The sequence below is a fragment of the Candoia aspera genome, chromosome 2, assembly GCF_035149785.1.
Source record: "Candoia aspera isolate rCanAsp1 chromosome 2, rCanAsp1.hap2, whole genome shotgun sequence".
Taxonomy (NCBI): domain Eukaryota; kingdom Metazoa; phylum Chordata; class Lepidosauria; order Squamata; family Boidae; genus Candoia; species Candoia aspera.
In genome coordinates, this window is record NC_086154.1 from 165,470,025 (window position 1) to 165,484,858 (window position 14,834).

The 14,834-nt window shown below is 40.9% G+C and overlaps 1 protein-coding gene across 1 annotated transcript; it reads right to left on the reverse strand.

The window, feature by feature from the left end:
- Positions 1-445: 445 nt before the first annotated feature.
- Positions 446-10,250, reverse strand: LOC134491168 (C-type lectin domain family 5 member A-like). The gene is made up of 7 exons (XM_063294728.1): positions 10,123-10,250; positions 9,867-9,955; positions 9,106-9,162; positions 7,127-7,183; positions 4,688-4,836; positions 2,290-2,399; positions 446-658 (listed from the first exon to the last, which is right to left on the reverse strand). The coding sequence occupies exons 1-7, from the start codon at positions 10,140-10,142 to the stop codon at positions 547-549; spliced, it is 594 nt and encodes a 197-aa protein (XP_063150798.1). The 5' UTR covers positions 10,143-10,250; the 3' UTR covers positions 446-546.
- Positions 10,251-14,834: the final 4,584 nt, after the last annotated feature.

Sequence of the window (14,834 nt, forward strand, 5' to 3'; positions counted from 1 at the left end):
AGCTTCGTGCCTAAGGCGGGACTAGAACTCTCCTACTACGCCTGATTGGCTCTTGGGCTGAGAGAGAGGGACTGGCCCAAGGTCGCCCAGCCAGCTTCGTGCCTAAGGCGGGACTAGAACTCTCCTACTACGCCTGATTGGCTCTTGGGCTGAGAGAGAGGGACTGGCCCAAGGTCGCCCAGCTGGCTTTCCTGCTTAAGGCGGGAACCGTGTATCTCTTTTCAGATTACCTTCTAGATTCCTACTGATTAATATCTCTCTTCTTTGTAATTCTCTATTCACAGAATGTAGAATTGCACAAAGGATTTCCATATGGAAAGCAAGGATTTAAAATCCTTGCATCTAGGAACTATTCATATCCCCCTTTTATAGTATAAAATGCCTTGATGATCTTGAAACAGCAGCAAATATAATAGCATATAGTAAATGAAGGAGTGAGATGATGAAAGGATCTAACTATTTTATTAATCAATAAGGTCTGCTGCTTATTCAGTCTTCACTCCTATACAGCTCTGCATTGGACTCTTTCAGTTCAGTCAATTCACTTTATGTCTTCTCACAAATCCAGCTGTATGTTTGATAGCATGATGCTGGACTCAGAACTCCTGCCCTGATAGTAGCACATTCTTCATCCATTGTTCTTAGTCTCATTGGAAAGCTGTGAACAAATAACAGCACAACAGCACAATTAAAAAAAAACCTGAGTCTGTTCAGCAAATCTAGTAACATAAAGCATGTGTCCAACCCAAAATAGAAATATTAATCTTATCTTATCTAATCTAATATATTTATTTATTCAAACAAATTTATATGTTTCTTACCAGCAGAACTACAGCAAGAAATTATTTGGAGTTAGATGGGTTGGCAAGCAATTATAGGATAGAGAGGAGAAAAATTTCTATCAGAACTGACCTCAGCTGAAATCACAATGATCAGTCTTCACTTCTTGATTCACTCTGGGCCAATAACATTAATTAAGTAGCAACTGAATTTGGCTGCCTCAAAAGTTCACCATATGATAATGCCCCTTTTATAATGAAAATGAATTGTTCCCCTCTGCACAAAGTTAAGCAAAAAAGGAAGTAGACAACCCCACACTTTGCCTCTGGGCAAACAGATGTTGCTTAGCTCTGAAAGAATTGAATCAGAGCCTCCTCACCACACACTACTTCATTTGTAACTGAGTATTCTTCGTATTACGGTGCTCCCCAAGAACTTAATGGAAGTGTTAGAGTTCCAGAATTATATTCTGTGTTCCAAAACTGATGCTGGAAATTAGCTACATTTTAATTTTAAACTCAAATGGATTGGGCCAGTTCATTAAAAAAGATAAAATAGTAAACGTTATAGAGCCTAATAGATACGGTATCATATTTTAACAAGAGGCCCGAAGTGTCAGGTTCACCATTTCAATGTAGTTCATACATCGTAACGTTTCACATGCCATGGCGCTGACGCACGTTTCTGTTCGGGAGGGAGCTGCTGTGAGACCTTGTACCAAGCTCTGTCTGTGGAATCAGGGGAATGGAATGTGTTTGGGCTATGTTATCTGAACAAGGCCTTTTCCCGCAGACCATCAGGAACCGCTAGGAGCACCTGGGATTGTGGACTTGAGAAGATTCTACGGGGGGGGGGGGATTTCATTTGCACCGAGGGTTTTTAGTTTGAATTTGGCGCGCTTTCATCATTCTCAGCTTTCTCTGTGATCCTGCATACTATTCTTTAATAAATCAGATATCCTTGAAGTTTACCTGTGAGTCTGATGCTGTTTTGGAATAGGCAATCATTACACAAAGAAAGTGAACAACAGATGAACGAGTACTTCGCTCATGCTCTGTGCCAGTGCTGCTTCAGGATTGTGAATGCACACAATTATAGCTCCAAATTATCATCAATAACATGCAAACTAAGTACAGATCTTTAGAAAACAGTAATGTGTGAAAGAGTTTGGGAGAAGCATGGTAAGTATTGGATTCTACCAGTAAATATTCTATGGTCCTTATTTTCATCTAAGAAAGGTTAAAAGTAATATATAAAATTTTGAGAAAATACATTTATAAGTACCTCGTTGGCCCTTCGGCTAAGAAACGGAGATAAGCACCACCCCCTAGAGTCAGACACGGCTGTGCAGGGGAACCTTTACCTTTACCTTAATTATAACACCATTTTCATGTAGCTTTAAAAGGGAAGTTGCACATTTATGAATGGAAACAGAATATATGAAATTTTCACATATGGGGAAAATAGATCCCTCCCTAAAGAAGAGAAGTGAAAGAAAAGGAAACATACAGGTTCATGTTGAGCTCTTTGTCATCACTCCATATCCATTTATTCCTGGGTTCTGAATAGGTGAGTCCAATGAAATATTCAGCCATTGTGGTTTTGCTAATAATAAATTCCTGGCAAGAAAAGTAAAATAAATATGGAAAATCAAAGGTTCTTCTTATGGGCCATGAAAACCACAAGCAGCCTGAAGTAGTCTGAACAGAAAGGGGTGAAGCCCCTATGCTTTTTATCCTGATGAAGGATATAAGTTGAGTAAGTTGCCACACTCAAATTAAAGAAGATGCATCTGCCAAAAGTCCCATGTTTACTTTTTAAAGCTTCAGGAATCTTGTCCACTTTTATCTCTAGCTTCTCAAGTGCCATGTGAAAGAATCAGTTCTGTATACTGTTTACTAAGGAGGGTGGGTGGGGAACAAACATAAATCATGCTTAAAAATTCACGATCTTTTCAACATGCCAGCCATGTGTACCCATCTTGCAAATCAAGTGCTGCTTCCCTAATGCTGGTAAGATTGTGGAGGCTCAATAGATTCCACAGACTTGTTCAAGGACTGAGAGTAACCACCCAATAGACAAAGGGCAGTGAGACATTGGAATGGCAGATTGGGGAAGCCCTGAGCTCTATTGCTGCTGATGCATCTGTTGGCTGCACTCAACACAGAGAGAGAGAAAGAGAGAGAGAGCAGTGAAAATATATCCCTTCCAGAAGCACTGTGATTTGAGTCTCCCAATAAAGGCAAATGTTGACTGGAAGCAAATATACAGGTAGTCCTCGACTTACAACCACAATTGGGACTGGAACTTCCATTGCTAAGCAAGGCGGTTGTTAAGTGAGTCACACCTGATTTTACGACCTTTTTGCCACAGTCGTTAAGCGAATCACCACAGTTGTTAAGCGAATCTGGTTTCCCTCATTGACTTTGCTTGTTGGAAGCCAGCTGGGAAGATTGCAATTGGCCACGTGACCACAGAATGCTGCAACTGTTGTAAGTGTGAGCTGGTTGCCAAGCACCTGAATTTTGAACACATGACTACAGGGAAGCTGTGATGGTCATAAGTGTGAGGACCAGTTGTAAGTCACTTTTTCCAGCACCATCCTAACTTCGAATGGTCACTAAACAAATGGTCATAAATCAAGGACTACCTGTAGAGTACTCAGTCAAACTGTTACCCTATTCCAAAATAGTTTTGATGTTTCTCATATGATCTTCTTCAGTTTGGACCCTAAAATATATGTTTGGCTTTGAAAAGAAAGAAGACTGGATAGATCTCCAAAGCAGGCAGCTTTGTTTGGTATTCAGATTCACCTGAAGATGAACCTTTTGATCTGGGAGGCTGAAATATTGCTGATGTTACTGATGCTAATCTATCTATCTATCTATCTATCTATCTATCTATTTATTAAATTTCTTTGCTGCCCATCTCACTGTATAGATGACTCTAGGCAGCTTACAAGTAAAAAAGAAAATAAGAATCTTACAAAAAATATGCAAAGTTAAAAAGACAGATGGAGCATACCTGACCCACCAACCACCTCCATGGCTGCATACAACTATTGGATCCCCAAGCTAGTTGGCAGAGCCAGGTCTTAACGTTCTTCTGGAAGGCTAGAAGAGTGGGGGCCAAACTTACCTCAGGGGGCAAGATGTTCCACAGGGTAGAACATTTGCACACTCTTCTCCTTTCAGTGTTCACTGCAGTATAGAAGAACGCCTGTGTTCCTTCCATACTATGAAAGGACATTCAGACTACCATATCCACACTTTAAAAGTACCAGTTATCTTTACAGATGCTCAGAGGTTCTTGCTTAGCACAGAAAGATATCATTCATAGTTGTTTCCCTTGGATCTAAAACAGTATTTTTATACTTTATTCTCCTTCCTCCTCAATTTTGAAGAGCGCCTTGAGTGGTTAGCATTGCGTGACTTTAATTCTCCAACTCACAACACTTCCCAACAAAACCAGGGTTTCCTTGCAAGTAAAAGCTATGCCTCCTGGACAATCTTATGGACCCATATCATGCATTCCTCAGGATACGTCTTCTCTCATTCCTCTCCCTCACTCCGCAGAGTTTGTATTTCTTTCAAGCCCTTGCTAACTCCTGATTTCTTTGACTCATGGTTAATCTACCCAAAATATAAAGTAGACCTGCCTCACACATTGACCTGGATGTCTCCGTATTTCACACTCCACACTACAAGCCATATTCCAACTACAATAAATGAGCTTACTCTGGAAACCTGAACGTTATATCTGTTTTGTAAGAGGATTGTGACTGCCTCACTGATACGCGGGATGGTCTAAAGATCCTGACATGAATCTTTTCCCAGGTTAAAGGGATATAAAAGCATGGACACTTCAAGGATGTAATTCATTTCCTCCCAAGGGACCATAGACTTACCAGTTCTTTTGTGTTGTTGATGATCACAAGGTCTGATTTCCAATCTCTACAATTAATTTGGCTGATCAGCCATGTAGTTTTGTCTTCAGAAAACCAGTAATCATTCCCTCTGAATCGTTCCCACCTTGGTTGCTTCAAAGGAATCTGAGCTACAGCAAGATGCAAGGAATAAAGGATTTTGAAAGTGATAATGACAGTTGCAGCTACGGGGGTGCCAGAAACGCAACACTTATAAACTCTATTTAGGACAATCTTAGTTCCATTCAATTTTATCATTGGAATTTGATTGTTATTCCCTAGTACCAATACAAACCTTTTTGTCTTAATCACAGGGCACATTACTATTTTTTGAGAATGACTTTTGGCAGTGATTTTGAGTCTATTTTCCTGTTGCACAATGGAGGAAGATGCTGGTCTGGTTGCTGAATCAGGAAGAATTATCTTGTGGTCTACAAAGATAATGGAGAACCAGATTGGGAAATCTGGTTCTCCATTATTCAGCAGCTTCCCTGCTACTTCCTGTCTCCTGAACTGATTCTTCCTTTCCTCCAGCATGAAGTTCCATGAATGCAAGAAGGGAGGAGGGCTATGCCCATTGGCCTTCCTTTCAATTAAAACACGCATAATCCCAGAGCAAAAGGTTGCTTTAAGTTCAGGGAAGGCTAGAGCTAATGTAACCAGAGCTTGGCTGCAAAAATCCACATGACCACAAGATAACAGCCAAGAGTCCTCTGCATCTCCTTCTTGCTAACCAGTGGCCATCCAGATTTTTGCAGCACAAGAGGCTCATTCAGAACCCCACTGTTGGCTGAAACATCTGGAACCCAGAGCTGTCAAAGTGTTCAGGGTTTAGTTTCTGCTGAAATGTAGCTGGCCCAAAACAGGTCAACAGAATTTCCAGAATGCAATGTTTTGTTTCAGGTTTATGGCTTGAGTGTAGTTGGCTTAGTCTGAATTCAGACCATTGCATTTTAGGACATGCTTTCAGGCCCAAAATTGCAATTAAAAATATTTAACACAGCCATACTTTAACCAGAACAGCTCTTCTTTTTCTCTAGTTTACTGTAATGTTGTAAAGAACACTACAAAACCTTGAGGATACATTAATGGGTCTCAACAATGTGTTCATTTTCAGAGCCATTGATTGTTTAGTGTTTGCCTAAATATAGGATCATATTGCCTGCAGGAAATTCCATGGGAAGCAAAGTTACAGGTAATTTTCTTAATCTTTTAGGTATTGATTTTGTACAATTGAAAACAAAACCTCATGACTGTGCTGGTTAAAGATCTGTTCAAGGTCTGTCTTCTTGTAAAGAGAAAGTACTAGACACTTATGGATTGTTTCATAAAGAGATGGGAAATAAACAGAGAGAGCGAGAGAGAGTCCTCACCTACCAGCTTCTTAACTTTGCTCTCTCAGATGTTTTACCAAGTTCTCTTTGTAGACAATTCCTATGTGATATCAATAAAGGAAGACATTCTACCACATATCTTGGTTGGATAGCCCTTTCTCTTAGATCTGGGCTGTGGGAAAAAAACGGTGAAAGGTCCCCTGTGCAAGCACCGAGTCATGTCTGACCCTTTGGGGGGGAGGCTGCTTTCGCGACATTTTCTTGGCAGACTATAGAGCGGGGTGGTTTGCCATTGCCTTCCCCAGTCGTCACCTTCCCCAGCAAGCTGGGTACTCATTTTACCGACCTCGGAAGGATGGAAGGCTGAGTTGACCTGACAGCTCGCTAGAAGTGCTAATAATGAAGCTAAACTTAAATATTTTGGACACATAATGTAGGGCAAAATAGAAGACATTGTTGGCAGAAGACAGGGTGGCTAAATCTTATCACTGATGACACAAAAAGGAGACTCCAAGAACTTAATGGACCAGTGCCTGGCAGAAAATCTTGGTCACAAAGACCTGGAAGTGAATAACTGAATAACCACCACATTTAGATTACAGAAACCTGGATGACCACTACAGGGCAGTAAAGATATACCGAACACTGTAAGTCTTTGATGCCCCTAGTGGTCTTCGAAATCTTCTGGAACCCAGATACAGCAACCCTATCTGGGTCAGTGGCTCATATTAAGTCTCATGTATTTATTGCCAAGAAGGAACTTTTTGCCCTGGGACTCAGATGTACTAATTGAATAAAAATGATAGGGGAAAACTGCTGATTTGGGGTTTTTATTATCTCACACAAGATAGTTTCAGTTAATTATCTTCTCCACTCACTCTGTTTTAAAGAAAACTTCTCAGTTTATGTTGTCTACAAGTTATGTTATGACTGTCTACAAGGTTAGGGGTAGTCAGAAACATGGGCTATTTCCCTCCACCCTGGCATTCAAAGGTTCACTAGCAAGTTACCTCTTCCCCCACTGCCTTCCCACTCATCCCCAGCTGGCTGTCAAGTATAGAGAAAAAAAAAGAATTTCACTTTCTACCTGTGGTAGGAAGCAAGGGAGAGAGGGAAGAGGCCTGCTCAGGAGAGAGGGTCCACCCTAGGAAACAAAAAAATTGGCTGCCATCATTGACATCCTAAATGTAAATCGCATTGACATCATCAGTACTCAGTGGTATACAAAATAAAAAAAGTAATCATGGTTTATATATACATCCTTCCTCAGCAAAACTGCTCTTCTTATGACATGAAAGGAACAGAACTGCAGCAAACAGGTCAAAGCAACAAGTTCAAACATGTCTTTGCAGAAAAATATACCACGGACTCTATCAACAACACGCAAGAACACGAAGAGAGTGCACACATATCTCCGTTTGGCAGGCCAACCATCACGGAGTTTTTTGCATTTTTATTTTTTAATTTATTTTTTATTATTAATGTGCCACACGAGGCTCTTATTTTTTAGACACGAAGTTATTCTAAACATCAAAGCACATTCCCACAATTTAATTAACCATTCTTCCATAGAGGATATCTTTTCCAAAAAACACATATAAACTTGCAGCTTTTGTTATATAATTGCAATTCAGCATATTTTAAAGGAATATGTGGTTTGGTAAAGTTTAATAAAAAGAATCTTAGGTTGGAATTTCAGAATTTATTCCAATCTATAATGAATTAATTTCCAATATTGTTGAGATTTGCAACATTGCCACCATGTATGGAAGAAAGATCCAAACTCTATATTGCATTTCCAGCATTTTGGGAGGCTTTTTTTTTTTGCATATTTAAATGTACCTTGAAGTCTCCATAAAGAAAAGTCAAGAGGAGGAATGAATGATGTCACCATCATCAAAACCTCCAAGAGCCCACCAATCAGAGTAACTCTTGGTTTTTCAAATCCACTCCTAGGCAAAAGCTTTCCAGGAGGCAACCAAACATAATCCTATGCCAGAATTGGGGTTCTGGCTTCTGCTGCTGCTGTTCTGGAAGAAGCATTCACTGCACAGCCTAACCTGCTTTTCCTGGACTGAAGCTGGGAGGCAAGAACCAGTTATTCCCCTCTAGATCACTCCCCTCTAGATTCTGTAGAAGTAGTTTATGAACAGTGCAGCAGATGACTACAAATGACACTTAATGGATTGCACTTTATATTTAGACCCATTCTCTGTGAGCATGGAGCCACAGCTGAGAACTGATACCGCTCATGCTCTCTATATAGAGTTCAAGGCCATATTCCCTTCATCTGCTGTGTAAAGCCACATCCGGCACCTCAGCATGAAGCAGGACCTACCTGTTCCTCAGTCTGCACCATGGGAAGAACTGAGACCTTCCACAACAGACATCCCCTCATTGCTCATCCCACCCCCCTTAGTGCACAGTGAGGCAAAGTAATAGGCACACACTGCACCTCAGCGGGATCGACATAAGGATCAGGGCCTGAGGCTTCTAGAATCTTGACACTTCCTCCCTGCATTAGTGATACGGGGGGGGATGGGCACCATCTGCTTGTTGAAGATGATGTGTGAGGGCACCTGGAAGTCAGGGGCAATTAAATAGAAAGGGTAGCTGGAATCCATGCTGTATGGCGGGTCTTCCAAAGCCATCAGCTACAGAACAGCACATGTCAAACATCCAATGCCATTGGACCACCTTACTGCTTGCCACCTCACAGCTGTTTCCACCACTGCATAAGCATCTTGCTCTACTAGAGTTTCTTTGCTTTTAGTCAGCAACTAGATTGCCCAGTGCTGCCAAATGTGGGAGACATCTGGACGAGGCTTACTTAATTGTACTTAAACTCCCCCCTTTCAATGGGGAGAATTCTTGAATGTTGAAAAGCCTTTTTCTCAGAGTGAGAAAAGGGGTTTTCAACATTCAGGATTTTTTCCTACTGAATAGGAGGACTTTAGGTAAAATACCACATAATGTGGTTTTCTCTCATCAGAAATCAAAGTACATTCATCCCCCATCCAGTTATTTTCTAGATTCAGAAATTTCTGGATTTTTATGTAGAGTTACCTGAATAATTTTCTTTAGGGGCAAAAGTGATGTTTCCCATGGGAAAGATCTGTGGAACTAAAAAGAAGAGTATTTTTAAATAGCAGCTGATAAAAATTCCTTAATATTTCTGCTAAAATAAAGCATGAAGTAAAAGCAATTGTTTTGTCATCATAGTTCATTGTCAGCTGAGGGAATTGGACCTGGGTCAAAGGAAAAACAAGAGCCAAGCCCTTACTTTAAACCTCAACTTTTCCCTAGGGAAGCTTCTGTCTCTCCATATTAGTCAATCTATTAATCTGCCTCTTGTTTTCAGTGTTGGGATAATAAATTATACTATGAAAAAGCACTGTAAGGGATGACTGTAGCATTACAAAGCAGTTCTTTGAAAAACCAAAAATTAACTTGTAAACAGTAGGGCTTATTTATTTCTTTACATATTGAAGCATATTAAAACATGGAAACCCGACACATTTCAATAATGATAATGATAATGATGATAATGTATTAACCTTGTATGCCACCCAGCTCTCAGTGACTCTGGGTGGCTCATGACAGTCAAAGACATTACAATAAAATCAATAAACCATAAAAAATAAAGAGAAGAGAAGAGTGAAATATGTACATTATGGCTTTACTTTTTCAAATATAACCATATAGATCTGTATTTCAAAACCCCAAAGCCCTTACAAAATATACAGGACAGGAAGAAATGAGAAAAGAAAGAGACAATGAGATGATTATCAAGGAAGCATTGACATTAAAATTTGGCCAGTACTCACAAAAAACAAAAAATAGAGATGTCCCTGTGAGCTTGACCAGTAAGAGGATCACTCCAGGTGCTATTTGCTGCCAATTCATTCTGGTTAACCTGAAAGAGTTTAGTAGCATTTCAATGACATCCCATGTTTTAGCAGGTTAATTTGCCAGAGCTGTGTACAAATGCTGCAATTTGTCAATCAATGGGCACGACTAATTGAATGACAAATTTCTCTCTGTGAGTGAAATCTGAGTAACTTTAGCCCAATTTTCCTCTACCTGATGATGTCCAGGTACATTGGATATCAACTCCCAGAATCCCTTGTGCCTTTTAAGGAGGGCTGCTTTATTTGGATCTGAGCAGTCTATCTTCTTCTTTCTAAACAGATACCACTTGAACCACAATGACATTAGAAGGCAGAGGAGGAAAATTGTGATACACTCTAATACATTCTAAATTTCTACCATAAGTATATAAGAAGGATAAGAGATACGTAAGAAAGATCCATAAAAGTATAATATACATATACGGTACAGCTTAGGATAGAGTGTAAAGAATGTAGATACACTGGGTTTACAGAATAATTTTCTCCATATTCCAGCCAATTCTAATAAATGTGAGAAAGTACTATTAAATATAGTATCTGTGTGGTATCTATGTATATACAATAATTTGAGAGATGGGTGGTGGTAGAAATTTGAAATATAAATAAATAAATAATAAATAAATAAATAAATTTAATTGCTAGTTTAAAAATATTCAGAAATAAATCCTACCATATCAAGCAGAGCTTACTTCTGAATGTATAGACACGGTGTTAATGTTACTGACAGGTTTCAGGGCACTGTTTTGCCAGTGAGTTGTTATTCTTGTCATACGCAGCTAGTGTCTTCTGTACAGTGTTCTGATTATTTCTTTATTATTATTTGATTTATCTGGCCACCCAACTCCAGGTGACTTACAGCATAAAAAGCAAAGCACAATAAATATCCAGGGAGAAAAAAACAGAATAACACAAAAAAAGGATAACACAATAACCAAAAGCAGCCATTGTACAGCCGAGTTTTTCAAGGGAAAGGGGGGAGATGGGCGGTGATAAAAATTTGATAAATAAATAAATAAATAAAGGAGGGAGGGAGGGAGGGAGGGAAGGAAGGAACATTTTTTACTTTAAATATTATTGTACAAAAGAAGAGATAAAAATATAAGGCTGTTCAAATCACAGACAGCATCTCAGAAGAACCCCCAATAGAAAAACATAGGGAAAGGTAAGGCTCTGAGCAGATCCCAAACTGAGGCTGATGTGCTCCTATTTAGAAACAACTTTGATGTAAAAAGACGCCACTTTGCATAAAATGCACACGGAATGACTTTGTATAAAGAGAATAATCACTAAAGGTAAAAGATTAGACTTACAATACATAAACAGAAAACAGAAAATAATTTTAGTGCATTCCTTAGCTAATTTGTTCCTATTCTATTTGTAATGATTGCCTATTCAAAATCACCATCAGACTCACACAGGGCTTTCATGGATATCTGATTTAATAATGAATAGTATGCAGGATCACAAGCAAAGCTGAGAATAGTAAAAGTGCGGGATGTCTCCCAATAAATCCCCAAGCAACTCACAATCCCTCCCCCCAAAGCCAGTACAATTCCATGCCCCACAGGTGCCCCTAACGGTTCCTGCCAGTCTGCGGGAAACGTCCTTGACAGGGCAAGATAACCCAAACACGCATTCCTCATTCTTCACTCCTCGCATCACAGCCTGGTACAAGGAACAGGAGCAGCCCCCTCCCATACAGCAACTCGTGTCAGCCCCATGGCATGGGAACCCGTTACGAGGTTTTCCAGGAACACTGGAACAGTAACCGTGACACTATTTCTATTTTGTCTTCTTTTTTATACTGTTTTATTGTAATATATTCAATGTGTCCCTTTCTCCATTTTTTAAGACTTAATTTTTAGGTGTTATATAACCGTTACACTCTCTTAGCTGCATATGGTCATTGCGTCTGCGTGTTTCACAGCTGTGTTTTGGTTATTGATCGTAATTTAGCAAAAATTAAATTAAATGCTTTTTCTCTCCCCACATACCTTGGTGCATACCTTGTTTATCCTCCTCCTGCTTGAGAACTGCTTCCAGTTGAACAAACAAATATTTTCACCTGGAGAGGAAAGAAGGGTTGTGGGGGAATCTACATGCTCAAGTCAGGATCTTTCGTTAGGAAGGTCTTGCTTGAAGCAGACAGATGTATATTCCATCTGGCAAGCAGCTGTAAATGCTGGAGGGCATCAGAACACAAGCAGCGCAAGAAACCAGGGCATATGGGGAGAGGAAGACACTGATTGCAGTTCCTGATCTGAAGGCAGCAAGAATGGCAAGAAACAATGTGTTACCAAAAAAGGGCTAAAGAACAATCATGCATTTCCCCCCACAAAAAAAAGCAGAACTTTTCTTTTCCTCATAGTGAAAAAAACCCTGAAATAGATGACTCAGATCTTGTACAGTCGCAACTGCCCCAGGAGCAGACGGCCTTCTAGATGGCTATTTCATAACTCTTAATTCCATGGTTGTTGTTTATTCGTTTAGTCACTTCCGACTCTTCGTGACTTCACGGACCAGCCCACGCCAGAGCTTCCTGTCAGTCATCAACACCCCCAGCTCCCCCAGGGACAAGTCCGTCACCTCTAGAATATCATCCATCCACCTTGCCCTTGGTCAGCCCCTCTTCCTTTTGCCCTCCACTCTCCCTAGCATCAGCATCTTCTCCAGGGTGTCCTGTCTTCTCATCCTCTGTTCCTCCCCAGTAGCATTTTGACCATCTTCTGACTTGGGGGTCTCATCTTCCGATGGTATACCGACATATCTCTGGTTGTACTGATCCATTTAGTTTTCACGGCAAGAATACTGGGGTGGGTTGCCATTACCTTCCCCAGGGATCGCCTTTAGTCTGACCTCTCTGTCATGACCTTCCCGTCTTGGGTGGCCCTTCACGGTTTAGCTTATGGCATCATCGAGGTGCTCAAGCTCCAGCACCACGACAAGGTAACGATCCTACTTCCATGGTAGGCTGCCCAAAGTCACATTGTCTGAGTTGGGCAGCCATATAAATGCAATCAATCAATCAGTCAATCAATCAATCAATCTTCTCCCCATTTCTTGTATGTTATTTTCTTGTTTTAGGGTGGGTAGTTTTATTGTTGGCTGGCTGTTTTATTAAAGGTTGCTTTTATTCTTTTTCTACACCTCTCAAGGTGTCATTGTGAGATAGTTCATGAAAAAAAGACATTCATTCATTACTACCTCTGAAATAGGCTTTGCCAGTGTTAAGGTCTCCACACATCAGATTTCAAATCCATACTAGCTAGGGAGTATAGAAAAATCCAGCACATCCAGACAATGCTAGGTTGAGAAACACTCAATTCATAATAAGTGGATTAGAGACCACAATATTAAAGAGACAGCATCTCTTTTACAATGGTTGACAATCCGTGTTTTTAAAAAATGACAGAGCTCATTAACAACATAATGTTGCTTGTCTGATTTGGGTTAATGCGATGTCTGCTTTATTGCTGTGTGTGGCTTACTTGGCAAATTCTAGTTAAAGCAAGCACTAATTTAATGTACTATGTAAATCCAGAAATGCTGAAGGATGGGATTTGAGCATCTCCTTTCCTGCTAGCCAGAAAAAAAATATAAAGGCAGATGGAAGGAAGCTACTACTATCAAGTTCTTCTTGGGGGAAGATATTTTTTATTTACTGATTGATTGATTGATTGATTGATTGATTTTTCAAACTTCTATTACCGCCCATCTCCCCCAAGAGAGGGGGACTCTGGGCGGTTTACAATAAAATCAGAGTTAAAATCATAAAATATATAAATTACAATATATAAATCAATAAATAAGAATAAAATAAACAAATAAATAAATTAGTTTTATTTTTATTTTAAAATTCAGTATAAAATGTAAAGGCAGTCTTGAATCAAAGTCAACTCTTTAAGGAAGCCTGCAGGTATGCACTTTTCTTGGCAACAGGGTGGAAATGCTGCATCATTGTCTCTTTCTGGAGCAGCGTTTCTCAACCTCAGCAGCTTTAAGAAGTGAGGACTTCAACTCCCAGAACATCTGGAGTGTTGCTGTCTTCCTCATCTAGACTGCAACCGCTGGATTCCCCAACCATCTCCAATGTTTTCTGAGACCTTTATCAGAAGAATCTATTGTCATGAGTGCCGTTGAGCTGAAGACATCAGCACAACGGCACACATGACAATAACGAGGAAGCAGAGGAAGGGACTCAAGATAAGCATAGCACGCACAACAACAGACACAGACCCTGGCCGGATGATTCAGCCATCAGGACACAAAAGAGAAAGAAGGAAAGACAAAGACTAGGCGGATCACGAGGCACACCCAAGCTGTTAGCAAAAGCGCAACGGAGATCGCCCAGCTGACAGCAATCACCGGCTGAAGGAGGAAACCGATGATGGGCGATCCCGGGGCACCAGCTGGGGCCCCGCAACCCTTCACCTACCGGCACGACAGTATGCAGGACAAAGGGGGGATGACGTAACCCAGGGTGAGGGGGCGCTGACCGGTATTTAAACCCCACACCGGCGCGCTCCCCTCACTCTCAGCTTTTTTCGCAACTGGCTCTACGATTGAATAAACCAGAACCTGCTCTCCTCTGAATCAGCGTCTGTGTTTTACTCAGCGGTAGGCAGTGCATGACATAAAGCTGAGAGTCACAAACTCAGCCTCGCCGAGCCCCACCGGACAACAACGAGCCGCGGGAGGAATAGACGGCGAGAAGACCAAGAGCGATGAGGCCGACGCGTAGCGGCCAAGGCGGGCGAACCGCATGGCAAGGAGCGGAGGAGGACCAATCGAGGCCAGAGGCACCGCGGACCCCAGGAGCCATGGACACCCTCCCGGCCCACCCCGAGCCTCAGCTCCAACCCCAGAGGGAGACGGAGGCGGAGG